This window comes from Arvicola amphibius, chromosome 4, assembly GCF_903992535.2.
Source record: "Arvicola amphibius chromosome 4, mArvAmp1.2, whole genome shotgun sequence".
NCBI classification, from domain to species: Eukaryota; Metazoa; Chordata; class Mammalia; order Rodentia; family Cricetidae; genus Arvicola; species Arvicola amphibius.
This window is the reverse complement of record NC_052050.1, coordinates 77,940,022-77,967,514: the sequence shown is the minus strand read 5'-3', so window position 1 is coordinate 77,967,514 and position 27,493 is coordinate 77,940,022. Positions and strand designations below refer to the sequence as shown.

The 27,493-nt window shown below is 37.7% G+C and overlaps 1 protein-coding gene across 2 annotated transcripts; it reads right to left on the bottom strand.

The window, feature by feature from the left end:
- Nucleotides 1-11,175: 11,175 nt before the first annotated feature.
- Nucleotides 11,176-26,238, bottom strand: Gabra6 (gamma-aminobutyric acid type A receptor subunit alpha6). 2 transcript variants are annotated; one of them, XM_038326890.1, is made up of 9 exons: nt 26,201-26,238; nt 25,884-26,002; nt 25,389-25,456; nt 23,192-23,412; nt 23,029-23,111; nt 22,600-22,743; nt 22,054-22,206; nt 20,835-21,094; nt 11,176-11,451 (listed from the first exon to the last, which is right to left on the bottom strand). In XM_038326890.1, the coding sequence occupies exons 1-9, from the start codon at nt 26,236-26,238 to the stop codon at nt 11,176-11,178; spliced, it is 1,362 nt and encodes a 453-aa protein (XP_038182818.1). The 2 variants fall into 2 exon arrangements, with proteins under 2 accessions (XP_038182818.1, XP_038182819.1); XM_038326891.1 differs by having other exon boundaries at nt 23,192-23,382.
- Between the last annotated feature and the right edge of the window lie 1,255 nt (nt 26,239-27,493).

Genomic DNA, 27,493 nt, shown 5'->3' with positions numbered 1-27,493 from the left:
TAATAGGCCCATTTGGGTTATCTGGGCCAATAGCAAGAGCACTCTGCCCTAATCCATTCTCCACTGCACAGCGCTTCCTCACTACTATGCCAGATGCATACACTGAGGGGCAGCATGAATGATTCACGCAGAAGAGGTGCTTGCTAAGTGGCCACTGCCAGGAATTCTGTAACATGTACAAGTACTTTTTGACTTAATATATTTTGCATTCGTAAACCTCCTGGTCATTTAGATTGTAATGGCTAGCAGACAGCAACAACAAAGTATTTTTGATCAAACATAAAAAGACCTGAATTCAAACTCCAGCTTCTAGGAATCAGGATAGAGTTCACTGTAAAGCCCTTGCCCAGCATGCTTGACACCCTGGCTTTGATATCCTCCAGCACCAGGCAGAAGAAACTATTTATGCCCTTCTTTTCTGATGGTGGACACATTATATAACTTCTGTCTTTGACATGTGGAGATGTCTTACTAAAACTTCTTGTAAGAGATTTTTCTAAAAGAAAACTGTTAGGCACCTAATTATGTACCAAGTTTGAAGGCCCTTGGGGATGGACCCCTTGCTCATCATCAGCATCTTGTAAAATAGAAGTGAAATGATCTCTATTTCCTGGAGACAGATGCTTTTTGGGCAGAAGTCTACCTACTGGAGAGAATAATAAGATCTGAGTACATTTCTGCGCCCAGGTAGAGAAATGACTTTCTAAACTTCCTAGAAGGTCGTTAGTAAGTAACTATCTAAATCATACTAGATTACCATCTAGTCGAGGGTTCTCTGATAAGAAACAAGGACATGCCATCATTTCCTCTCTTAAGGATTAGTACAAATGGATCTGTCAATCACCAGGGCAGGGAAATACTTAAATCACCAGGGCAGGGAAATACCTCTAAGATAGTGCTGTCTGGTCTAGGGACTTTAGAAATAGTATGAAACCTGACTAATTTGCATGACAGTATCCCTGACCATTGTCTAGTCTCAGTCTTTGATAGTGCTTCTCTTTACTCCGATATAAACCCTGCCTTTTATAGCACACTCTGTATGTCTGTTCTGAATTCTTTTATCACAAGGTTTTTATGAACAGGAAAGAGATATATGAATATGAATATGAGCAGGCCAGAGAGAGATCCTGGAGATATTACAACTTTCTCAGGTAGGAAAAGCTGGTTTTCTACACACTCAAGACATTTTTTTTTAAAACATTAAATTGAAGAGAAGCCTGACATTTATTTAAGAAAGATTTATGGAACATCAGTAAAATAGTATACATTGTACTTTACACTAGGGAAATAAAAGCAATAAATCATAATGCCTAGTTTTAAGCTATTTGTCATTGGCTAATAAATAATATCTGTGAGACAGTATTAACAGTATGTGTTTTATATATGTGTATCTGTGTTTTTACAACAATACTACCAACAGCCGGGCGGTGGTGGCACACGCCTTTAATCCCAGCACTCGGGAGGCAGAGGCAGGCGGATCTCTGAGTTCGAGGCCAGCCTGGTCTACAAGAGCTAGTTCCAGGACAGGCTTTAGAAACTACAGGGAAACCCTGTCTCGAAAAAAAAAAAAAGAAAGAAAAAAGAAAACAATACTACCAACAAAGAATAATTCATAAAAAGTCAAAAATTTTGTGACTCATCAATGAAGGCATATTAAGGGTACTGTGCAAGGGTGCCTTTTTAGTTCAGACTCCTTACTATGAGATTTTATCTTCTGTGTTATTTTCTTTCTTAACTGCCTGGAGAAATAAAATTTCTTATCAAGATATTATGGGTGATATTTATGCATATTTATTTAATAAGAATATAGAAAATGAGAGATAGATAAATAACAAATATATGAAATATGGGTAGAAAGATGATGGATAGATACTAGATAGAAAGATAGATAGATAGATAGATAGATAGATAGATAGATAGATAGATAGATAGATGATAGATGGATAGATAGATGATAGATAGATAGATACATAGATAGATGATAGATGGATAGCTGGATAGATAGATAGATAGATAGATAGATAGATAGATAGATAGATAGATAGATAGATGACAGATAGTACCAACATGCCCTTAGTGAGTAATCAGGTTATGTGATAGTACAGAATGGGAATCATGTTAAATCCCTTGAGTATCCATGCATTGGTACACAGCAGTCAGTGACTGCATATAACTGAACTACAGGTCAAAGCTCTCCATCAATGACCTGTGATTGGAATAGGATTGTACATGGGGCTTGTGGTTCAAGAGATGGTCACAAAGAAATCTGGGCCTCATATAGAGGGAAAAGTTAATCAAACGAAGTTCTGGAGTTTTCCTTAACATGATATATTGTAAAAGATGAAAGGTATTCTACATCTCAGTTCCTTATTTGTGCATTGTGAGTGAATGCAATATATGTCACAGAAATGTTGTAAATATTACATCAAATAACACATGCGAACAAATCATGAATCCACATATATATTCACATGGCCTGTAGTCACACCAAATGATTTGCTTTGGAGGTTGAAATTAATAGATGATGATGTCATTCATAAACAGGAACACCTTGATTGTGAGAGTCAGTTCTTTCCAGCTTGTTATAAAGCATCAAGTCCTGAGTTTTCCCTTTTCCATACCTGCCTCCTGCTTCTTCGCTGTTCTCCACAGTAATGACTATCCCTTACCATAAAGCAGCCAAGTGACCTTAGACAAAACTTTGACTCTGTAGCAAAACACATGCTAAACAGTTTTGTCCATCAATATTAAACAAAACCACTTTTATTTACCTTAGCTGCTTTAAGGAAGAGATGTTTTTAAAGATGTACACTTATTATGTTGAAGTTTTTTTTTTCTCATGGTTTATTTTTTTATATTTAAAAATTTCCATCTCCTCCCCTCCTCCTCCCCCTTCCCTCCCCTCCCCTCCACCCATGCCTCCGCTCCCTCCCTCTCAAGGCCAAGGAGCCATCAGGGTTCCCTACTCTATGCTAAGACCAAGGTCCTCCCAACTCCCCCCAGGTCCAGGAAGGTGATCGACCAAGCTGAGAAGGCTCCCACAGAGCCCGTCCATGCAGAAGAATCAGAGCCCAGAGCCATTGTCCTTTCCTTCTCAGTCAGTCCCCGCTGTTGGCCACATTCAGAGAGACGGGTTTGGTCGCATGATCCACCAGTCCCATTCCAACTGGAGTTGGTGATCTCCCGTTAGTTCTGTCCCACCGTCTCCATGAGTGAACGCACCCCTCACATTCCTGACTTTCTTTCTCATGTTCTCTCTCCTTCTGCTCCTCATCAGGACCTTGGGAGCTCAGTCCAGTGCTCCAATGTGGGGCTCAGTCATTTTCTTCATCTATCGCCAGATGGAGGTTCCCTCATGGTCCTGACTTTCTTTCTCATGTTCTCTCTCCTTCTGCTCCTCCTCAGGACCTTGGGAGCTCAGTCCGGTGCTCCAATGTGGGGCTCAGTCATTTTCTTCATCTATCGTCAGGTGGAGGTTCTATGGTGATATGCAAGAAATTCATCAGTATGGCTATAGGAACTGGCCTTTTCAGGCTCCCTCTCCTCAGCTGCCCAAGGAACTAACTGGGGGCGTCTCCCTGGAAACCTGGGAACCCCTCTAGGGTCAAGTCTCTTGACAACCCTCAGGTGGCTCCTTAAATTAAGATATATGCTTCCCTGCTCCTATATCCACCCTTGCTGTATCCCAAGCATCCCATTCCTCCGAGCTCCCCCCCATTCTCCCCTTCACACTTTTCTCTCCCCATCTTCCCTTGGCCCAGTCTCGCCCAACCCTCAAGTTCCCAATTTTGCCTGGCGATCGTGTCTACTTCCAATATCCAGGAGGATTACTATATCTTTTTTTGGGAGTTCACCTTCTTATTATCTTCTCAAGGATCCCAAATTTATAGGCTCGATGTCCTTTAATTATGGCTAGAAACCGATTATGAGTGAGTACATCCCATGTTCATCTTTTTGGGGTCTGGGTTACCTCACTCAGAATAGTGTTTTCTATTCTAAATGGCTACTTAAAACAACTTGAAATGATTACTTAATGTCAATTTAAAACAAACCTAGAGTCAGTCATCTGGGAAGAGGGAATTGAGGGATTGCCTCCTCCATAATATAAGCCTGTCTTCTGTGGGATTGGGAAATTGATTAACGATTGACATTGGATGGCTGTAGTTGGTGCCATCCCTTCACTGAGGGTACTGGGTTGTATAAGAAAGCAAGCTAAGCAAGCCATGGGGAGGAGGTTAGGAAACAGCAACTCCTCTAGGGTCTCAACTTCAGTTCCTGCCTCTAGAAAACTGCCCTCCTGACTTCCCTCAATGATGGTCTGCATCCTGTAATGTTAAATAAACTCATTATCCTCAGGCTATTTTTTGTCACTATCTTATCATAGCAATATAAAAGTCAACTAGGACAGAAAGAAAATATACACTGCCATAATTCTAAGTCAGGCTCATTTTTTTAAAATTAGGATTACTTTCAATCCTACACATTTTCCTCTATATGGTGATTACATTCATCTTTACGGATGCTAAAGCTCTATTTTATATTTTTACCACATTTAAACTATACCCTCATCTACTGATGGCATCTAAGCTGCTTCTGTATTGTGGATAGTGTTAGGGTCCAAGAAAAAGCCCCCAAAGAAGACCAAAAACCACATATGCAATAACAAGAGCACTTATTGGTTCCAACATTGGGGTGACAAAAGGACAACACCCAAAGAAGGTCACATGCTCCTTTTAAGCAGTTAGGGGAATTCCAGAGAGGAGGGATTAATCTGGGGTTGATTGGTGGAGGAAAGATTAGTATAGGGGCTGATTGGTGGAAGGTCCTAGGGGTTAGGGACCTTGCAGCAGTAGGGTAGGGAAAGCTGTTGTTAGCCTACAGAGGTCTGGGAGCATCTGCTGAGCTAGAAGAAGGGCTTTGGGGGCCTGCTGATCCAGCAGAAGGACTTGCGGAAGTGCTTGCTGATGGTCACCCAGGAGTTGTGGTTTTCAAGAGACCTGCTTGCTCAGCTCTGATTCATTCTGGTGGAGTGAAACTAAGGTGTGGTCTCTGTTAGGGCTCTGCTCCGCTGCCCCTGCGCCAGCCTTTTCAAATAGTATGGAAAAGGTTACAAATACCTGAGAATGTTTGTGTCACTGTTAGTGTGCTTGCTTCCAGTCTTTTTGGTCATAAGATAACTCTGCATTTAATTTCTAAGAACTTCTACATTGATTACCACAGTGGTTGGACTGATTGACAGCGATGTCTTTAACCACAGTCTTATCAATTGCGAATTGGTGATTGAGACTACCATATAAGAAGATGAACAGTTCGCATATATAAATTCACTTGATATAATATATGTAAATGGAATTTATCATCAACAAGTGCTTTATGACAAAAGGCCCTTTACTGCATGGTACAACTGTTCAAACAGCATTTTAAATGGTATAAAATATGCAGAGTTGACATCTCTGTATGCCTGTTACTTTTTTCCCACTTAGAAATCCACCTCCCTTTTTGTGCATTAATTCAAAAGACTATGACTGAAATGAACAGTATCCTCTTTAGATACTTTGTCTTATTTATCCTAATACGCTTCCTTATATAATATGTAGATAAGAGAAAAAAGGAAGAAGCAATAATCACCTTATAACCTAATACTGCTCTGGTGTAAAACCTTTCCATGTAATGACACTCCTGCCTGGCAACAGCAGTTAGGTCGGGTTTTAGGTCCATATTATATTCCAAGAATTAGCCTCATTCATGCTTAGCATTGGTTCACTTTTGAAGTTTTTGACTCCAATTCATCGGAGATCATATCCCACGAAGACAATGTAAATGCCTTTTCTTTGTGCCCTATCCTTAAGAATAATTGCTAGTTTCTATCTGAATTGCATTTGCTTCTAAAAGATGTTAGGTTCTATTTGGTCATGTCCATGGAATACTTCATTGTAAATGGGGGAAATGACATGACTAATATACAACAAGAACCCTCATCCCAGTCAATTAAAATGATCTCTATAGTAATGAAGTATCCGGGGATACTTGTGTATCTCCTATACCAAACTCTTATACTTGTTATTTTGCCTAGAAGAAATATGCCAGATGACCTTTTGGACAGCGAGTTGTCTCAGGAAACATTGGGAATCTCAGAACTGCAAGGCTTTCTGAGACCCTAAGGAGTCTTTCTGAGAGTAATGATGGTGTCTTATTCCTTTATCAGCACCTTTCATTGATTTTCTGGGTAAAGAACCCCAAATAAAACAAATAAGATGCTGACTGAGAGGAGAGACTAACATAAGAGCGGTTATTAATATATATGAGTTATAATAACAAATAATTACAGAAATGGAGAATGTAGTAGCCATGCATATTTCATTCCTTGTTATGATAGATTATAGATAGATATAGATAGATATAGATATAGATATAGAGATAGAGACAGAGATAGAGATAGAATAGATAAAGAAAAGAGAGAGAGAGAGAGAGAGAGAGAGAGAGAGAGAGAGAGAGAGAGAGAGAGAGATAGACATATATGCTATGGGACAATAGTTTTGTTCCCTGTAAAGATTTGTCAGTTTTTTAGTTTAATTAAACACTGATAAGCCAGTAGCCAGGAAGGAAGTATGGGCAGGGAAACCAGAATAGGAGAATTCTGGGAAGAGGAAAGGCTCAGTCTGCAGACACAGAGAAAGCAAGATGGGAATGCCTCATTCATAAAGAGTTCCAAGCTAGGGGGCTAACACAGTAAAAACTATGGGTTAATGTAAGTTACAAGAGTTAATAAGAAGCCTGAGCTAATAGGCCAACCAGTTTATAATTAATGTAGACCTCTGTGTGTTTCTTTGGGATTCGATGGCTGAGGGAGTGGGCAAGAAAACCTCTGTCAACATTATATATATAATACATTCTAAAGAAGTATGATAAGTTTATATAGGAAACAACGTTTTGGTGGCTCTTCTACCTTTTTAATTATTTTAATGTATGTGCTTTTCCATAGCAAATAATCTCACAATGGATTTATTTCAAAATAGTATCGAGATGAGATTATCATTTTATTAGAAGAGTAAATATTACTAGTCAGAAATACATGCTGTGGATGTTATGTGAAGACAGAAGAAAATGCCTGAGCATGAGAGAGATGGCTCAGTAGGTAGAGCCCTTGCTGTGTAAGCATAAGGACCTGGGCTCAAACTCTCAGAACCCGAGAAAATTGGATAATAAAATGCACACCTGCCATGCTAGGGCTTCCAAAGAATAGAAGCTCGTGGGCCAGATAATCTGACAAATACAACAGCAAATACCAAAGAAGCCCTGTCTCAAGCAAGACGGAAGGTGAAGACAAACTTTTGTGCTCATTCTCTGCCTTCTGCACACAGACCAAGGCATATGTGGGTCTGCATTCAGACTCACACACAGGCACACACACATGACTTTCAGGGTTTTGTGTATACTCTTTTGAAAACTGATAAGGGTTTTCATGTTGTTTGTATTAAGGACAATTGCATCTTATTATTGGAAAGCAGAATAAATATGCACGAAATATGTATATATTATTAATATACTAAAGAATTGTCAAGCAAGTATTTGTTGGCTCAGTATCTAACCTTACATTCCACACCTTCTGATGTGTGAGCTAAAACTGTAATTTTTTTTTTGTCCATCAATAGAGAGAGAAAAGCAAGAGTATAGGCGGAAAAAAATTGTTCTCTTTTGTTGACTTACTTTGCCCTTAGTGCTCATTTCATTTTGAGGTGCAATTGCTTCCCATCTTCAGATCATATAATCCCAGAATCAGCAAACTTTATGCCATCCAAGCATGTTAGTTTCAAACAAGCAATACATCCTCAAAATGTGGTCCCCGTGTGCAGGAGCTTTTTTTTTTTCAATCCATTGAGGGCCGAGCCTGAGCTCTGAGAACCCAGAAAGCTGAGCTACAGGACCAACCAAGGATCAACCTAGGAAGAACGGTTCCCAGTCCAGCAGCTTTCTTCACAAAGCACTGATTCCTTAACAACCTCAAGGCTGTCCTCTATTCGGATGGCAGAGTCCTGCTCTATGTCCTCTTTCCTTTACTTCTAGATTCTATAAACCTCTCCATTCTTTAATGCTATTTGCTTCCTAGAGTTCACATCTCTGTGTGGCTTAGCAGACGTTTACACTTTAAATCCTCTCTAATGGAAAACATAGCTTGATTTCTATTTTACAGTCATAATATGGCTTCTAATAGCTGTGAGAACAAGAGTCCCCATCCGCACACTCAATTCCATATCCGCTTAATTGGAGGCTAATAGAGGGAATCGTGTAAATGGTACCTAAAGTGGTGTTTCCCATATTGTTTCCTAGGGAATGCTATTGCTAAGATTTTCTTTTACAAAGTGAAGTTCGCAGTCATAAGGAGGTAGGAAATGGGATCTTCCCACAGCAAACTATTAGCAGCTTGGCACACATGAGGGCAATAAAGGCTGCGGGAAGTCTAGCAGAAGAGAAACCTGTTTTAATATTGACTCAGCATCTCTTCTCCAAATTATTTGACTGGGGAAACTCTTTTCTTTTCAGGTAGTCTCAATTACCATCTCAGGGCATACGCTGAGTGATAGCATTCTCTACAGTCCTAAATTGGAAGTTTTATAATTTGATGGAGTGATGTTTTTCAATAGCTTTTATTAGAGAGGGATCTTTAGTCCTTACATGTTTCTGTGTTTCTACTGCAAAGAGGGAGCAATGCTCATTGTGGTAAGATTTGGAATGAAATTGAGGAATGATATGCAGGATGCGAGATGCCAGAAGAACAATTATGGGAAATGAAACATGGCATGAGAGGGCACCGAAAAGAGGGGACGAGGAATCATGATTCATTAGACAGGGACAGGTGTGATTAAGGTTAGTGAATGAGCTCTGGTATGATACCAGTGTGGAGGCATGATTAGCAGCTGTAGCACATTAAGAGAATTGATTTTAAACAATTTTTTCATGCTCTGGGTACTTTGGTTTATTTTTCTAATATATAAATTAAACTATAATTACAAAGGGGAATGCTCTCCTCCCTTTCCTCCCTCCAGTCCTCGCCTATGCACCTTAATTTACTCGCTTTGGAATTCTTGGCATCTAGTTTTTTGTAGTTTTTATTGTTGTTTCTTTATCTTTAAATGGAGAAAAATAGCAGAATACATTTGACAGAATTGAAATGAAAACTCAGTATTGCCTAGATTAACTTATGATGGAGACCAACGGGCTTTTAATTACTTAATATACTCCCTAAAGCAGATATGGACCATGTGTAATTGTTCCATTTTGTTTGTATAAAATAAATAGCATATTTTTATTCTAAAGAGAGATCTTTAAAAGGATCTACTACAGGTGTTCTATTCTATAAATGAAAATAGAAATAGTCCACAAGAGTTTAAATATACTTGATTGAGAAACAAAACAATAAGACCGGGCAATGGTGGCACACACCTTTAATCTCAGCACTTGGGAGGCAGAGGCAGGTGGATCTCTGTGAATTTAAATTCAGCCTGTTCTACAAGAGCTAATACCAGGACAGGCTCCAAAGCTACAGGAAAACCCCTCTCTCAAAAAACAAATATAATATTTATTCACTCATAAGCGGTTTTTAGACATACAACAAAGAAAAACCAACCTACATATCAGAACCCAGAGAACCTAGACAACAAAGAGAGACATACAACTAAGACACAACTAAGAGAGACATACATAGATCTAGATAAAATGTAAATAAATCATTGGAAGTAGAAAAAGACAATATCTCTTCAATAAATTGGAAGCATGAGGATCATTGAAGAAGGTAGAAGAGGAGAGGGGAAAAAGTGAGAGGAACAGAGAAAAATATATAGCTCAATTAAAAAGCATAAAAATACAGTATTGCTAAAAAGAAATAAAACAATAAATAAGTTGGATAGAGATAGCTCTTTTATCTTTATTAGCCATATATTTTAATTAAAATTGAAATTGTTTTTTGTAGTGGGTGTTTTTAATGAAAAATGACAAAATTATTAGAGCCAAAGGATTCTTTAGGTGGGTGGATGGGTTCTGAGATTCAGTCCGTTTGAAAAGACTGCATCGCATGCACCCTCTTACCCCTGATTGCTCTTTCCTTAGAGTAATTTTATGTAAGAGAAACAAAGAGGGATCATCAAGAATTGGGGGAAAGAGGGAAGAGACAGCGCAGCTAGATTTTACTGTTGATTATGAAGAAGCAAAAGGAAGCAGTAATTGTTTGACTATGACTCAAGACTTCTCAGCTGCTCACTGTGCCTGGCTGTCTCATAGTGCCTGTATTTCAGAACAGGTGTTACTAACACTGGGCAAGAAAAAGCCAGTTTATGTCTCAGTACCTAAGAAAACTTGTCTCTCCAACTTTATGAATCAGAACCAAAGATGCAGGCTTTTTATAGTTTTATTTAGTATTATATTTAGGAAAGTGGAACATATGAGTGAGTGGTAAGCATATCAGAATATACAGTCATAGTACACAGAGTGACCTTCCTAAAACCTCCTGGTGTTGTAGCAAACATATTCCTTTAAAGGTGAATTCAGTGGGAAGTAGCAACAGTATTGCAGCAAAACTAAAGCTATGTACAAATGCATACATAATTTATAAACTATGTATTATTTATATGTATATAGTGCCACATTTTATTGAGGTAACAGAACACAGCAAGGTTAAAAAGAACTGCCTAACTCAATATAAGCTGTCCAATGCCACTGAAAGTTCTTGTAAAACCATAAAAGCCTCCAGCATGCTTAGTAAACGTACCAATAAATATTTAGACTAGAAACTAAGCCAAAATAAACAAATTTAAGGCAAGCTTTAGCATGTTTGAGTTTGTCTGCCTTGTGGAAAATGTTATTCACAGTGACAATTAAAAGTAAAGACCAATGGAAATAAAGGCTGGCAAACTCACCCTGAATCTACCTTATTTGTACACATTATTATTATTAGTTCTTTTATTGTACAGAAAAGCCATATTTTCAGTAGCCTTCTTATTCAATTTTGAAGAGTAACATTATTATTTTGGGCCCATTCATGCTTATTCCACACTATGAATTACAGGTATTCAGCTTTCACTTCACATCTGAAATGTGAATATTTACACAAATCTTAATAATTTGTGTGCTGTCAGTGAGGAAAATGAGAAACTGCAGCATCCAGGTTGTCCTGGCTACAAACTATTCAACAGTACTGCTCACTTCCATTGTGTCTTTGGAAAGGTAAACAATCCAGTACACAAGGTTGAATCCTGCAAATGCTACTGGGAAGAGAATTCGAGAATACTGGTCTATTTTACTGGAGCCCCCAACAGCTGGTAAGCGTGGAGGGGGAGTGACAGGCGTTGACTGTAAGATGGGAGTTCTACTGAGGACTTTGCTGGCCTCAGAAGATGGAACGATTGGCAAAGTCAGGGAGCTGATCCTCTTCTTCAGGTGGTATTTGGAGTCAGAATACTGAGGAAGAAAAATAAAGATTATCAACATAACAAAAAATGCAGAAGTCCCTTGTTTAGACAGGCATGACACATATTTATCAAGTGCATGTGGTAAAATATCAGCAAATTTGTAAGAGTATGTTATATTATCACTTTTCAAAGAGTTACAGCACTTACATACAAAGCTTTTACTGTGTGTGCATTTGTGTGTGTGTGTGTGTATTTGTGTGTGTGTGTTTCTAGTGCTAGAGTTTAATTGCATGGCTTTGTGCATGTGGACTATATCTCTACTAATGCACCAGGCCCTTAAGCAAAAACTGAAGGTGGCTACAGTTTTCTTTTTCAGTTTTGAGCTATCTGGGAATTTTAACTCAAGATTCTCATATGTTCCAGGCAAGTATTCTACCGCTGACTCGTGTATCTCCATTCTCACTTCAAAAAGAGTAGTTTGCTTCAATCTGACATCCTAAAATTGAATATGTCAACATTAGATGCCAAACATTAAGTATGTCTGAGCTATTGTATAGAGAATAATACAATTAAGAAAAGTTGATACAAGTCACAAAATTATAAACAGAGACTGTGCATTCTTTTCCCAGCCACCTAGAACTGAATAATCACACCGAAACAATATTAATTATAACACTGTTTGGCCAATAGCTCAGGCATATCCCTAGCTAGGTCTTACGTATTAAATTAACCCATTTCTATTATTTTATATTATACCACAAGGCTTGTGATTTGTTACCTCACATTTTGCTTCTTGGGTGGCTACATGGCATCTGCCTGACTCTGCCTTCTTTCTCCCTGCATTCAGTTTAGTTTTTCTACCTAGCTATTTTCTGTCCTGTCATAGGCCAAAGTAGCTTCTTTATTAACCAGTGGTGATAAAACACATTAATCCCACATCACTTCTAAGCCAATAAATGTACATAATTAAGTCTCTCCTCTCTCTCTCTCTCTCTCTCTCTCTCTCTCTCTCTCTGTGTGTGTGTGTGTGTGTGTGTGTGTGTGTGTGTGTGCACGCACATAAATGCATGTATGCATGTGTCTAGGGGGTGCATTCAGTTTAAAGCATGTGGACAATTACCACAAGAAAATCTTAGTTTGTTCACTGTTAACAGCCTTCTAAAAAGTTCTAAATCTTCATATTCTCACACTTAGGACTCTGAGCCAGATGAAATTTAAGAAAAGAAGAATTAGCCAATGTCCCTCAAACCAATATATATCAAAGGCCAATGCTAAAAACTTTAAATCAAGTGGGAGAATGTTTTTTTCCCCGAAATATATCTATATGCCTTTAAGCCTAGTAGTTAGACACAGAAAGCCTTCAGTGTCCTAATGAACTCTCCTTGACTGGTCTCTCTTCCTTTGAAATCATCCCAAACAATTTACACACTAACCCAGATACTGTCCCATGTTCTCTATTCCTGAGTTTCTGTTCCTACTAAAACCATAAGATACGTCAGTTTTAAATGAGATATTAAGTGCATCAATAAACATTTGTGAAAGTGGAGATCAAAAGAGTGGGGGCATGTTGTTTATGATTGTATTTTTGCTAAAGCTCCAATTTCATGCTGTCTCATAGCAACCCATTTTTATCTCTGCTCTAAACTATTGAGCCTAGTTCAGAGACTTTGGCTCTGTCTGATGTTAAATCCTTCCATGCTGTTGGAGTCCAGGCCTGTTTCTGTTGTCTCCTGCTGTTTCCTGTCTACATAGTATAACAATCCCTTTCCTTGGGGCTAAGTTGTTTTACTGGCTCTTTACCTTCAAATACTTGCTGAACATTTCCCCTCGATCTTGTAAAATGGCCTTGTTTCTTTCCTGACAACAAAACCACTACTTAGCAGAATGGCATACTATGTTCCTTATGTGGGCAGACTCCCGTAGCTAAAGCCAGAAACCCTGCAGCCACGGAATGAGACAGCTACCTCTCCTGTGTTTGCGGATCCACAGACAACAGTGGCCTGCTGGTGTGATGACATTTGGGCTACAGGAACATCAACTTAAAGAATCTTTTTTTTTTTTTTGGACATGGCTTTAATCAAAGAAAGATTTAGGTACCAAAGTTTAGATTTTTAAAACTTGAGATCTAAATTTGAAAGGAATCGATTGAAATTTTGATTTTTCTCTTTATCCTCACCTTCATTGTTTGATTTACCATGGAAGTTCCTGATTCTCTAAATAACAGTTGTCATTTTTTTTTTTGTTTATCGAGACAGGGTTTCTCTGTGGCTTTAGAGCCTGTCCTGGAACTAGCTCTAGTAGACCAGGCTGGTCTCGAACTCACAGAGATCCGCCTGCCTCTGCCTCCCGAGTGCTGAACAGTTGTCATTTTAAAGAATCAAAGCCCACTATGATTTTTAGAAACCATGGAAAAATCTGTCTCTTCATAAAAATAAAAAGTGAATCTGATTTTATATAATCATAGTGATTTTCATATGAAGATTGCCTTATCTATTTGCCTGGTATTAAGGTTGGCATTTTTACAGAATTAAATAAATCTTTTTTGTTAATTTACAGAATTAAATAAGGAAAAGAGAATATAAAATAGGTAAAGACCTATTTTATTATTCTGGGCATAAAAGAGTGGCATTATCTATTAAAACTAAGTAATATTAAGAACTAAATTCCTATGGTTATTAGACTATGCTTTATACCAGAGGGACAATATTTTTATCTTCATATATCACGCACTAGATCTTACGGAATAAAATCGGCACCGTTTCCTTAGTGTCTTCTATCATGTTTCTTAGTCTCCCATTTGATTAGTTAATTTTATTTTACACGTTAAAATGTTATTAAATTATCATCTATCTGAGAGCATAAAATGTCACCATTTCAATCTCAAAAAAACTTCCATAGATTCATAAGAGCCATCCTCCTTCCGTACATGGGAACACTAAAATCCTTTGCCCTAGTAAAATTCCTAACATCATAATGGAGTGTAAAAGGCAAATCCTCAGAGACCTTCTTTCCAGACTCTTCTGAACATCACATACTACCTGTCGGAAACGTGCCTTTCTTTCTATTTCAGGCAGAAGGAGGTCAGATCTGTCTCATTCATTGAGATTGAAAATATGACTGTAAAATATAATACATCATAAAATTATAAAATGGGATTCTTTTCCCCTCATCATCTTTACTATTTTGGAATAGAAAAGCTCTTTCTGAACATCTTATCATCTCCAAATGGTCAGAGATTGCCCAGTGACCTTAGTTGAGAGATAACAACTATGATTGAGAACTAGTAAAGTAACATTAGCCTGCGGCTAGGAACCCATTCGTCCCTTCTGCACCGAGCTCTGTGGATCATCTGAGGAGATGAGACAGGAGCCTAAACTCCGTGTTACAACCCCACATCTACTACTTACTTGTGATATGGCTTAGATGAACCATCAATATTGGAGGTTCCAACTCTACCTAAGCCTCAGTTATCATCTTTATTGTAGGCATTATTATACCTGTCCTCATGCATATTTTCCTGTTTTATATGAATTTGGACAAAATATATTCTGTGATTGCTTACAAATATTTTCTTATCAAATCTTTTCAGTTATCTGCAGTATGTGTCTGCTTCCCATTCTTAGCATTTTCTTGAACTAAATTTCCTTTTTGCTGGGAATTACATTCCCCTACTGCCATGCATTTAAATATGACAGAAAGCTCATACATCACTGCCATCACCAATGATGATACAACCTTCACACACTTTTCCGGGCTTTTTAGAACTCCTGTAGCTTTTTTTCCCCCTAGAATTAACTACTTCTATTTAGTCTCATCTTTTATCATACCATGACATATTAATGAAACCTGGCACATTATATTCAAGCAAGTGTGCCTTGCCAGCAAGGTGGTGGTGGCACACACCTTTAATACCAGCACTTAGAAGGCAGTGGTAGGTGGATCTCTGGGAGTTCAAACAGCCTACTCTATAGAGTGAGTTCCAGATTAGCCAGGACTGTTAGACAGAAAGCCTGTCTTAAAAACAACAACAAAAACAACAATAACAACTAAAAAGAGTGCCTATCCAGTACATGGAACATAATACATTTTCATAACTTATGTTTAATCAACATATGCATAAAAATGTAAATATTTTCCAGGAGTTGATGAGCACTATGTGGAAATTTACATGAATAATTTTACTTAATCATTGAAAAATACCTTTTAATGTCATATTAAACTCATTTTATACTTAAAATATACAATGTAATAAGGAAGCTCACTTAGGTCCTTTTCGGGTGCTAGAAATTCCACCTTTAGCAGTTTTCACCCCTATGTATCCTGCCAGCATTACTCAGGGTTTCTCAGACTCTGAAATATGAACATTTTAGGTTGGATAATATTTTCTGGATGAAGACTGTCATCCATATTATTGGTCAATATCAAGACCCGTTTTTTACAAGTACTAATAGCATACTCACTCCAACTTGTTACAATATGTAGATATTGTCAAAGGCCTACAAGTAGACTAGTTTGAGAATAGCCGTTTTAGAATCCTGCTTGTTCCCGGCCCAGCAGTGACTGGCCAGTGGGTAAAGAATGGGAGGTGGTGGGGGTAGGGGTGGTGTGGGGGTTCTCGCAGAAGCAAATGTAGTATTCTAAAGAAAATGCAGGAGTTCTGTATTTAATATTGTATACTGGATAGGCAGTTAAGAATTGGCAGCCAGAGGATAGGAGGTGCCAATTTAGGAGAAAATCATTACATTTCTGAAATGAAAAGAAAGCAATTTTTGCAAACCCTTTAAGCTACAGGTTAGCATCAGACCCCACCTGCTCTATTGTAAGGGAGCTCAGGTTGATGGTAAAATAGGCTTTTGTCAGAGTCCAGATGAAAGCTCAGCTTGGGGCTGTCAGGGTTTTGAGTGGAACACCTGTGGTTTTGAAATTTTCCTGGGCTCCCCTGCTGCTGAGTGCCATCCTGCCCTGGGTATTTTTAGCCCACCTCTTTGTTTTAAGTAACATTATATTGCAAAGGTGCCTTGAGTCAGAGCATTCAAGATCATAATGAGTTATTTGGCGTAGGGATAAGACATTAAGGAAATAATTTGTATTAGCCTAGTATTTTAAATAAGGTGGCCAAATATGTAATCTCTTAGAATTATTTTTATTTTTGTATTTTTATTTTATTTCTATGAGTTTTCTGCCTGCACATATGGCTGTGCACCATGTGCATGCTGTGCCTGGTAGCTGAGGAGGCCAGAAAACAACATTGATTCCCCTGGAACTGGAAAAACAGGTAGTTATGAGCCACCATGTCAGTGCTGGGAACTGAACCTGGATCCTCGGCAAGAGCAGCTAGTACTCTTAATCAATGAGTGATCTCTCAAGGCCCCAAATATATCTCTTAATAGAAATAATTTAATCAAGTCCCACTCCTCAGTACACAAAACAATTATTTATAGACCTGGTCAATGAATTCATCAAAATAAGACAAAACTAAAAAAAAAAAAAAAAAAAAAAACAAGCAAACAAAACACTAAACAAATAGTATTTGTAAACTGTGCTCAAGAACATTATGTTAATATTAGGGCAAAATTAGAACTGTACTGATAATTTTTTTAAAAAGTTTGTGTTGGACCAAGTATTATTGATATTATAGAGGATTCCAGAAGGTCCTCTGAGAAATCTCTGTTAGCATCCATCTGGTGCACCAGTGCTATTAAGGAATCTAGGCTGTAGTTTGAATGATACAGACTAAATAACTGGGTGGGTATTTAATAAACTCTGTGGCAAAATGTTAAATGACATTTCACCTAATCCACTGCTGTCTCCCCATAATTTAAAGGATGGAACAATCATGGGGAAGGGAAACCTAGGGCTTTCTGCTTCTTAGAGTCAAGATCTTGTATACTTAATTCAACCCTTATTTCTGGGGAGTAATGCTGTAATTCAAAGAAACCTTAGGGGAATTTCAAACAGCAAAAGGAACTTTTGACATTCTGCCCTTCACATCTCTGGGCATAGTTGACTATAGCGTGTTCAAGGCATGGCATATACCTTCACCTTGAAAGGGAAGGCAGAAAGAATAGTTTTTTTTTTAAAATATTTATTTATTTATTATGTATACAATGTTCTGTCTATGTGCATGCCTGAAGGCCAGAAGAGGGCACCAGACCTCATTACAGATGGTTGTGAGCCACCATGTGGTTGCTGGGAATTGAACTCAGGACCTTTGGAAGAGCAGGCAATGCTCTTAACTACTGAGCCATCTCTACAGCCCTGAAAGAATAGTTTGATATTCCTTTCTATGCCCAGGTTCCTAGCAGTTATCTTAGGGCTTTTACCCTTGCCAAAACCATCTTTCTCTTTCCATCTTTGAAATCATTCTTCTAAAAACGCAGACCCCTCCAAAATGAGCTGGACATTTTCACATCAATATTTTCAGGTGGCCCTGGATCTCTTGCTACAGCCTTTATCACAAGTGCTCATGGACCCATTTCTCCCATTGGCTCTCTCTTCTTGCTGCACAAGAGGCGCCTTTCAAAGAAAGACCTTATGATGACACTCCATATTCTGTATAAAAAACTTTACATATTTTCAAGGTAAGGAAATTTTACTAAAGTCCCTCATCAGGTGAATGACAAAGAATGCATAAAGAAGCAATTAATATACAGTTACTGTCTGTCCTTGCTAATGAAATTTTGGTCAATTTTATATGCAGATTCTACATGCTGATGCACAAGAACTGTCACGTCTCTTGTAAGGCACATGTGCCATATCAGGAAATGTGCTAGTAGAGGGAATAAGTGGTGGGTATAGAGAGCGTTCATAGTCAAGAGCGTGACAAAGAGGTCCTAGGCCTTTAAAGTAAGAAGGAAACAAGCCAATTAATGTATTTCAACATCATCATAGTAATCTGAAGTTTCAATGGCCAGCTCCTTAAAATAAGGTGTTGGTTATAACTGAATAGGCATTTTTAAATGTCATGGTATTTGGGAAAAAATAAACTGACCTTGCAATCATAATATACCATTGTATAACATAAATAGCCAATGTGCAATTTGTATTTGTTCTTCTCAAGTCTATAAAGCCACTTGCTGAGTTTCACCATGAACAAATGAAAAATAAATGTTCTACATAATCATATGTATTTATTTTTGATACCTTTAGAGTGTCTATTTTTGGTTTGGTTAGTTTTGTTTTTTTTATTTTTACACTTAGCCTTTCAGAAACAAAAAAATATCCTATTTGTTATTTTCAAATATTTTAAATAGTGCAAGCTTCAGGAAAATAGAACTTTTCATAAGGACAAATGGAAGTTGCAATAGAAAATTTTCTGAGGTTATTTGAATGCATTTTTTTTAAAATGTAGCTTTGTATAGGACCAACTCATCATGTTACTGTTTTGGAGTCACAGAAGACAGTTTATATATAGATGCCTGGGATCTGACATTCTACCATTTAATTGCTTATACCTTTAAAATAATAGACTAAGGTATTGATAACTCTAAGTCTTCTCCAAAAATTTGAAATTATGTGCCTCTTTTAGTCTATATTGTAAAAATAAAAAGGATTTGGCATTTCCCCCCAATTTATTCTAGCATTAAATCGATGAGTATATTAAAAATAATTTAAATTGCTTTTTATTTATCCTATTTCTAATGAGTTTAACTTTCTTTTCTGCTCGATTTCTCAAACTTAGACTTTATTATCTTCTCTTGAAAAAAAAAAAGCTTGCAAGATGGAGCTGGGGAAATGACTCAGGAAAATGTCCAAGCTTTGCTCCACTTTATCTGTAAAGACGTCTTAGACTTAAGCTCCACACTGTATTAATTCAGCTTCTTCCTTTCCAATGACCCCTTTTTAAACAGTTTTATTTATTCTGATAAATAATTCTTTAAAGGTATATGCTAAATTCAAACATAAATTTTAGATGATGTAGATTATATGTGTATGCATACAATAGAATTCATTTTTTCACAAGTATAAAATATTTTTTAAACATTTAAAACTTAACTTGCCTGAAAAATGTTTTGCATGCATGTCAGACTAAGTCTAAAGCATACTTTTGTTATAGATACTTTCCTAGTATATCTGCATTCATATATTTTCTCTCTGCATGTAATTATACACAGAAAATATCACCAGGTCAAAAGAAGACTTTGGAGAATTCTGTCATCTATGTGCTAAAATGAGTTTTATCCAATAGTACATGCTCAGGTACCTTTGTTTTCTTCGGACATTGTTAAAAAGGAATGGTATTAGACTCTAATTTTGTAGACAACAGAAATTCTACAATCAATTCTTGATTTTTCCACCAGGTCATATTTCTGGCAAACACCATGATACTTAAGAATGCCTGCTCAGCTATGACCTCTGAGATGGGACTTTCCTATTTGTAAAAGCAGGAAATTTAGAATGGATCAATAGACAGTATTTTCCCCCTTTTTTCCCTTTCTGCATTCTTTTCTTTCTTCCATTCTTTTTCCCAATATAGAGTAATACTAGTAAATTAAAAACTTTTACATATCTCCACTAAATGATGTCATTACCACATTACATGTGGTTTTGGTTAGAAAATATTTAGTAGACTTAAACAATAATGATTATTTGTTCAGAATATTTGTATTACTCAGATTTACAGAATAGGATACTTCTTAGCCGAGGACTGCTCTCTGAGGTCTGTATTAAAAGAAAAATATATGCTTGGCAATCAATTTTTTAATCTATTTTAAAAAGAGGGTAAAAACTTATTCACAAATGAGAATAAATTTGGGGAGTATGTTTATGACCCTTTAAATAGGGATATATTATTCATCTCTGAATCTAATAAACTTTGGAAACAAAGGCTTGCATATAGCACATTTAAAGAAAGTTTATGAACATTTCTCAGTAAATAATAAACCTTTGATCATGAGCTCACTGACACGCATGTACCTGAAACACCCATGAAAATGTGATCATGGAAATCGGATACATGGGTCATGCCTTCATTCAGAGAGCCTATATTCACTATTTCCCTTCTCCCCTGACAAAATAACGTGGTCTCTAGACTTTACTCACAAAACCACTCATGCTGCTGGAGTTGTTTTATTTCCTTCAGACTCTGGGAGCCTCATTAGAACCTTTATAAAAAAAATAAATAAAACAAACTTTATTTTCCCTAGTCACTATAAGGGAACCTGTTCAAAGGAAACTTCTAAAGGCAAAGCAGAATTTTCTAGTCTCCTTTGAGAGCCTAGAGTCTGCCAGCGCAAAGTAAGGATGATAAAAGAATATCAAAACTTTAGAGCAAAGATCAACAGAGGCTTTTCTTCAGCTTCACCCTGTGAAGAGGGAACAACTCTAGTTATATAATTTATGTTCAACAAATGCTGTTTCCGCCTATTTGTATGCTGATTGACTTGCTTTCTCTATCTGCTGGGTGACTGTAGTAGAAGAGGAAACAATTACCACAACAATCTCAGCTTCCCGTGCTTCAGTCGCTTTTGATAGAGCCACGGGGGGCAGAGCTGTAGTCTGTGCCTTCCTTTCAGCCTTCTGTGACTGGAGATTAGTGAAGTAGTTGACAGCTGCGAACTCAATGAGAGCAGAAAAGACAAAAGCAAAGCACACGGCTATGAACCAATCCATGGCGGTTGCGTAGGACACTTTGGGCAGGGAGTGCCGGGCACTGATGCTTAAGGTGGTCATGGTTAAAACAGTGGTGATTCCTGCAATGAGAAAACAGAAGAGCAGTATTTAGCATCAGGAATCCTGTAATGAGATCAAATAAGGGCTGATTAGTAAGAAGACTCCCTCATTGGCCACCCACTAGCGATTTTTTTTAAGAGGGGGAGGAGTGTTTGAGAGACACGGTTTCTCCATAGCTTTGGAGCCTGTCCTGGAACTCGCACTGTAGACAAGGCTGGTCTAGAACTCACAGAGCTCTGCCTGCTTCTGCCTCCCGAGTGCTGGGTGCTGGATTAAAAAAGCATGCATCACTGCTACTTTGGAATCTTCGAGTTAGCAACTTCACTTTATTCAGCCCAGTGAAAGTGATATAGGAGTGGATTTACTGTATTAACCAATTTTCCTGGATGCATCATTAGGTCTCTTTCTTTCTTTCTTCCTTTCTTTCTTTCTTTCTTTCTTTCTTTCTTTCTTTCTTTCTTTCTTTCTTTCTTTCTTTCTTTCTTTCCTCTCTCTCTCTCTCTGTCTCTCTCTCTCTGTCTCTCTCTCTCTCTCTCTCTCTCTCTCTCTCTCTCTCTCTCTCTCTCTCTCTCTCTCTCTCTCTCTCTTTTCTTTCACTGGCTTTCTCTGTGTAACAGCTCTGCCTGTCTTGGAACTCAGTAAAACTGTAAAACCAGGCTGAAACTCACAGAGATCCTCTACCTCCCAAGTACTAGGATTAAAACATGGGCCATCACCTTCTGGTCAGGCTTCTCCTTCATGCTGAGCACTGCTAAGACACGCTTAAGTTATAGAAAGGAGCCAGAATTGCTGAAGGGACAATATTTTGCTGCTCCGGCACACGACTTGCAAAAAGATGAGAGTCATTTTATGTGACATATGTCTCTGCGACATATGTGACTCTGTTTCTTCCGTGTACTGAGAGAACACACAGTAGTCAATATTCACCACAAGCACACAGGTGTTGAAGTGAAAATAGACCTCAAAGTGTGAGACCTACCAAAGACGGTTCTTGCTGGGACCGACTCCTTATTAATCCAGAAGGACACCTGGGAGAGAATGACCGTCATAATGCATGGAGTGTATATCTGGATCATGAAGTAGCCCATCTTCCTTTGTAAGTGGAAGTAGACTGTCATGATGACGTATTCACCTGTTGGAAGACACGCTCATTAGTAGGGTTGTTGTCGGCAGAAAAAAATGAATGCAGTGGATATAAAACTTGCAAGTGTTTAAGTTAACATCGTCTGGAAGAAAACAAGCAAAGTTATGATTTAAAAATATATAAAAATCCTACTTGACCAGATGCAAAAAGGCATATCAGTTTGTTGATGTTAATGGCACCTTATGTCATTTATTCACACAAAGAAAAATCATTCCAAGACTGCATCATTATTACTATTTACCCAGTTGCAAACATTTTTGAAACTATCACTTCAAAATAGTAAATTAAGTCTGTAACATCTAATATTAATGAGATAAAATACTAGATATTTTGAAATTATACACTGGAGTTGTATTACATGATTTTTAAAAATATTCTTACCTGTGTTAGATTTAATTGTCTCACTAGAAACTGTTTGCCCAATCAAATCGTACTGGAGGAGGCTGGAGGATTCCTCTGGGACTTCTACCGAGTAAAGTGGTCCTTTTTTCCATGTGTATATGATTTCAGTTTTGGGGTAAGCATCTGTATTTTTTAAACAAATGACACAAAACACTAAATATAGCTGCTTCACTTTCTTTCATTAAAAACAAACATTACCTGCCTTAGCGATGGAGAAAGAAACACATTTTGTTGCTTTTTTAAACATCTCATTAATGGAAGCTTCTAATATTGACAGAAAGCATACTCCTGAACTCACCCTGAGAGTTTCCTAAATATATTTTTTTCTTTTTCTAGTCTTCAGCTAAAGCCAAATAAATACATATTGCTAGTGCCCTATTTGATTTCCAGAAACTTTGTGTAACTTACAGCTTCCAAACTTGAGTGGGCAAGCGTGTCCATCCATAGGGAAGTTAACAAGCCTCATGGGACAATCAGCATTGATAGTAAGCCTGGAGACATTGAAATGTGGACATCTGGTTACTATGGAGGATGCATCCCCAAGGCAGCAGAAATAAATGAACCAACTCACCTCATGGTGTACAGGATTGTTCCGTTCTGCATTAATCGGAAGAGCTTGTTAGGGGTGGTCATGTTGTGAGCAATTGACTTTTTCCCGTTCCTGAAAAAGGTGTCCGGTGTCCAGATCTTACTGACCATCAAGTTGTTTAAGCTCAGAATCTCAGCAGGACCCCTAAACTTCAGCCTCTCATCAGTCCAAGTCTGGCGGAAGAAAACATCCATTGTATACTCCTAAGTGAAAAAAACAAACATGTTTGCACAAAGTGGAATGTATCTTGTGAAATAGTTTATTCATTATTTATAGGTCATTCCAAATTTACTCAAGAAAGCAAAGTTTATACCAATAATTTCTTAACAAAGATGAATAATTTGATAATAATGATTTTTAGAATCAATAATATTGATTCTAATCAGTAAAAGATTTTTAATAAGAAACCAATTTGGGGACTCCTTATTTTTCTCAGACTCACAAGGTTTGTAATATTATAAAACAGACATCCTGGGCCAAACTCCTTCTCTATCCTTAATCTGCTCAACATTTTCCCTCCATATCTGCCCAGTCAGCCAGCTTTTCAGCCTTGATGTTTTCTCTGTAATCCTCCTTAACTTGAAAGAAAAACACATGAAAATATCTATAGTACAGGTTTCTTGCTGTGTGTCCTACCTTCCCTTAAGCTAGTTTAGCGATTCTTCCAGCATCTCACTCACCTTTACAGTCGGTTCAGAGGACAATACTTCCATGCAGTACAATTCTAACAATACAAACCTTCATTGATTAGTAAATTAAGACTGTATACCATGGATTTCTGATGTTTTTCTCAGAGAATATGCAAGCAGATGAAAGCAAGATTATTTTAAACAGAAAATAGAATATTTAATGTAAATTCCACAATTTGAATTTTTAAACCATGGCTTTATGGGATAATGTTAATTTTGAAAAGAAAATTATGAGGTTATCACAGAAGTCAACAACAAATACCTATGTTGAAGCATACTACTATGTTGCTACTATATTAAAGCATTGTCATTAATTTCTTCCCACTCTATGTTGCTTATTTCTATAGTGATTAAATTTTAAAAACAATTTCCATACAGAATATATCTATACAATCACAAGCCATGCAACATAAAGATTCTAATACACAGAAGAACTCTAAGAAGAGACACATGAACAAAATAAAAGTAAAGTAAACCCAGACTGGAGTGCTGCAATTCCAAGTGTTTATTATTGGTTTCTGGAAACTAAGCAGAACTTGAAGAAAAAAAAAATATGCTAAAATGACAAGTATCCAGTACTGACTCTCCTTTTTCAAGTCTTATGATTTTTATTTCTTGATAAGATCTCTTGCCCACTCTCTGCCCCTCATCTGTATCTTCCTTCTTTTCTCCCCTTTTCTCTTCCTCCCCCTTCCTCCCTCCTTTTTCCATCCTCCCTTTAGTCCTGTTTATCCAGCTCCCCTTTCCTTTGCTTTTTATTCATGTTTCTTTATTCTTTTCATATCAGTTCTAAAGTAGGACAAGAAGTCACCAGCAACTTTTATACATAATTACAATCTTCCCAAGAAAAGATAATGGCATCCTTCTTTGAAGACATTTATGACAGTTTCTGTCTTATTGCTTGTATTTTAGCTTTGTGAGAAGAAATACTACCTGAAAGCCAGGAAGACATATGATACACTTTGTTCAAAAGACAACTCCAGGCTCTCCTTGCCACTTTCCATAAATACCCTCTTACGAATCCTACAGCCATCTGTACCTGGAACAGAGTCTCCAGAACTCCCACTGATGCATCCGCAATGGACAAGGAGGAAAGCATGAACCTATCCAAGTGACTTTTCACTGTTTGGATAAAATGCACTGGTGATGGTACATAACAAATGGTACCTCGGCGTCTTCCTTACCAGTCTACTCTTAGATGGCAAGAAGTTTTAAAATAAAAAGACTGATTTTCCTAGGACCTCGCAAAAACGGAGAAATTCTTCTCTTTGTAAGACTAGTCATTGTATAATAAGTGAATGGAAGAGAGACTATAATATTAAAAACTAACTCTTCTTCAAGAGTCCAAGCAGAGTCAGTCATTTGCTTCAGTTTGTTTGCCTTCCCAATGGAAATTCGCACCGTGTGTGCTGAGATGAATGGCGATACCTGTAATCATCCGTCTTAAGTTGCAGCTCTCCTTCCTAAATAAAAGTACCCCATGTACTCACCATCTCCACATCTGACACAGGCCCAAAGCTGGTCACATAGATGTCCGTTTTGACTTCTGTGACAGCACCTACCAAAAGTCAAGCAGGTTGGGGCTGTTAGCATGTGTGCTGTGACTACGCTTTAGTGATTCCACGCAGCCTTTCACATATCTGAAAGGTAAAGCTTCCTACTGGACAGCCTTCAGTTGTTAAACTTTGAAAACCTACAGTTATTTTAAAGTCATTTCATTCACATTAGGAAAGTCTTAAGGGATGGAAGATGTCAAAATCTGCGTGCTCTATTAATAGTTAATACTGCTACTAATGATGATAAAAAGAACATAAGGTCACTGACTGGGGAAGGAGTGAGAAAGGGATAGCAATCCACACATGAACTACTCATACCCTCCCTCTACCACTGCCTTCCTTCTGAATCCTCCGGGTCTCGGAAGGGTTACAAAAGTGGAATGGAATGCAAGTTCAAGTATTTCATCTAACTGCAACACAGTGTCTTACCTCCAAATCCTGGTCGCAGGCGGTTGTCATAGCCTTCCAGCAAGTTGTCAAGAATCCGACTGACATTTTCCGAGAAGAAATTGCCTTCATCTTCAAGTTGAGCTTTTGTGTTTTCTAGCCTGACGGTGGAAAGTTAAAAGTTCTCACACTTAGCTTCAGAGAAAATACCTTGTTTCATGGGTGCTAGTTTACCCCATCCTAGATACCTGACACACCACTCCTATTTACTTTCACTGTGCAATTTAAAATTCACCCAGTGCATATATGCTCTCTCTTTCCTCTAAGATAAAATGAAGGAAAATCAGAAAAATTCTTACCATAGAATAATGGACAGCCAGGGGAGAAACACCACCATTCTATGGCTCACTGAGATGCCAGGTAACTGTCTTCCTGCTTCTTCTTCCCCTCAGCCAGCCTTCCTGTGACAATCAACTTGAGAAATCTTCCAGACCCTTCATATCCCTCATCCCGGTCTATGTCCAGTCAGCAATCCAGTAGATTAAGGGGTTGCCAGGAAACTGTTCGTAATTCCTTTTATTCTTTTTGTCTTATTTTTGCCTTTTCAGATGGAGTAGGGTCGTTTGTGGTCTTAGATTAAGTCCTGCAGATATCCAGCCTCCTCTGACTGGTTCAGTTGAGAAATGGAGAGTCAGAACAATGACAATAATTAACTAAGGCATTAGGGGAGATTAAAAGGAAGAAATTCATTGCTAGTTTTGGCATGAAATTAGCAGAGCCTGTGAGGAAATCTGGAAAGCAGTGGCATCTTGCTGATTGAGATTATGTTCCAATGGGCTCAGCATTTATTATTTCTATGGTTCACAGAAGGATTCCTACATAGCTCTGAGAGAAAAGTCAAATATTATGGCATTTCCTGGATTCTCTTTTTGATTTTCATTAACTCTGCTGACTATAGACTTCCCTGTACTAAAAAATTGTCCCATGGGTAACCAATTAATAGTGAGAGAACTCCTTTTGCTATTTTAATAGTTAAAAACAAAAACAATAAAAACAAACAAACAGCAACCACAAAACCTATCCAAAATCTACAAATTGTAATAAATTAAGCATTCACAGCTATTTCACGGATGGATCTGATCTTTAGAGGATGATGTAAGGCCAAGACATCTTTCAAATGCTCAAGTTCTGGAACTGTATGGATTCAAATAAATATATAAGTGAGTGTGTATGTGTAATGAGAATCACGCTTTATACATTTTGAAGACTATATATATTAGTAGCTACATGTGCAAATGCCACCTTTCATATATTCAGATGGCTATATATGTTAGTGTCTACATATGGTGAAGTCCACCCACACACATTCATGTGACTATATGCGTCTGTCTACATGAAATGAAATCTCTCCTCAATTCATTCCTCTAAGAATTGGGTCAACAAGCTCTGTGAGCAGCTTATCATTCCACTGTCAATGTTTCTGTGGATACAGCAAGAGAAAAGAAGTCAAGGACATGGAAATGGTGATGACTTCAGGAAATATCTGAGCATTTGTTTAGCATTTTGACTACAAATCAAGCATCAGAACTCCCCTACAGAGACAATTTCCTTCTCCTGGACAGCGTGAGAATATATATCTGGCAAATATCTAT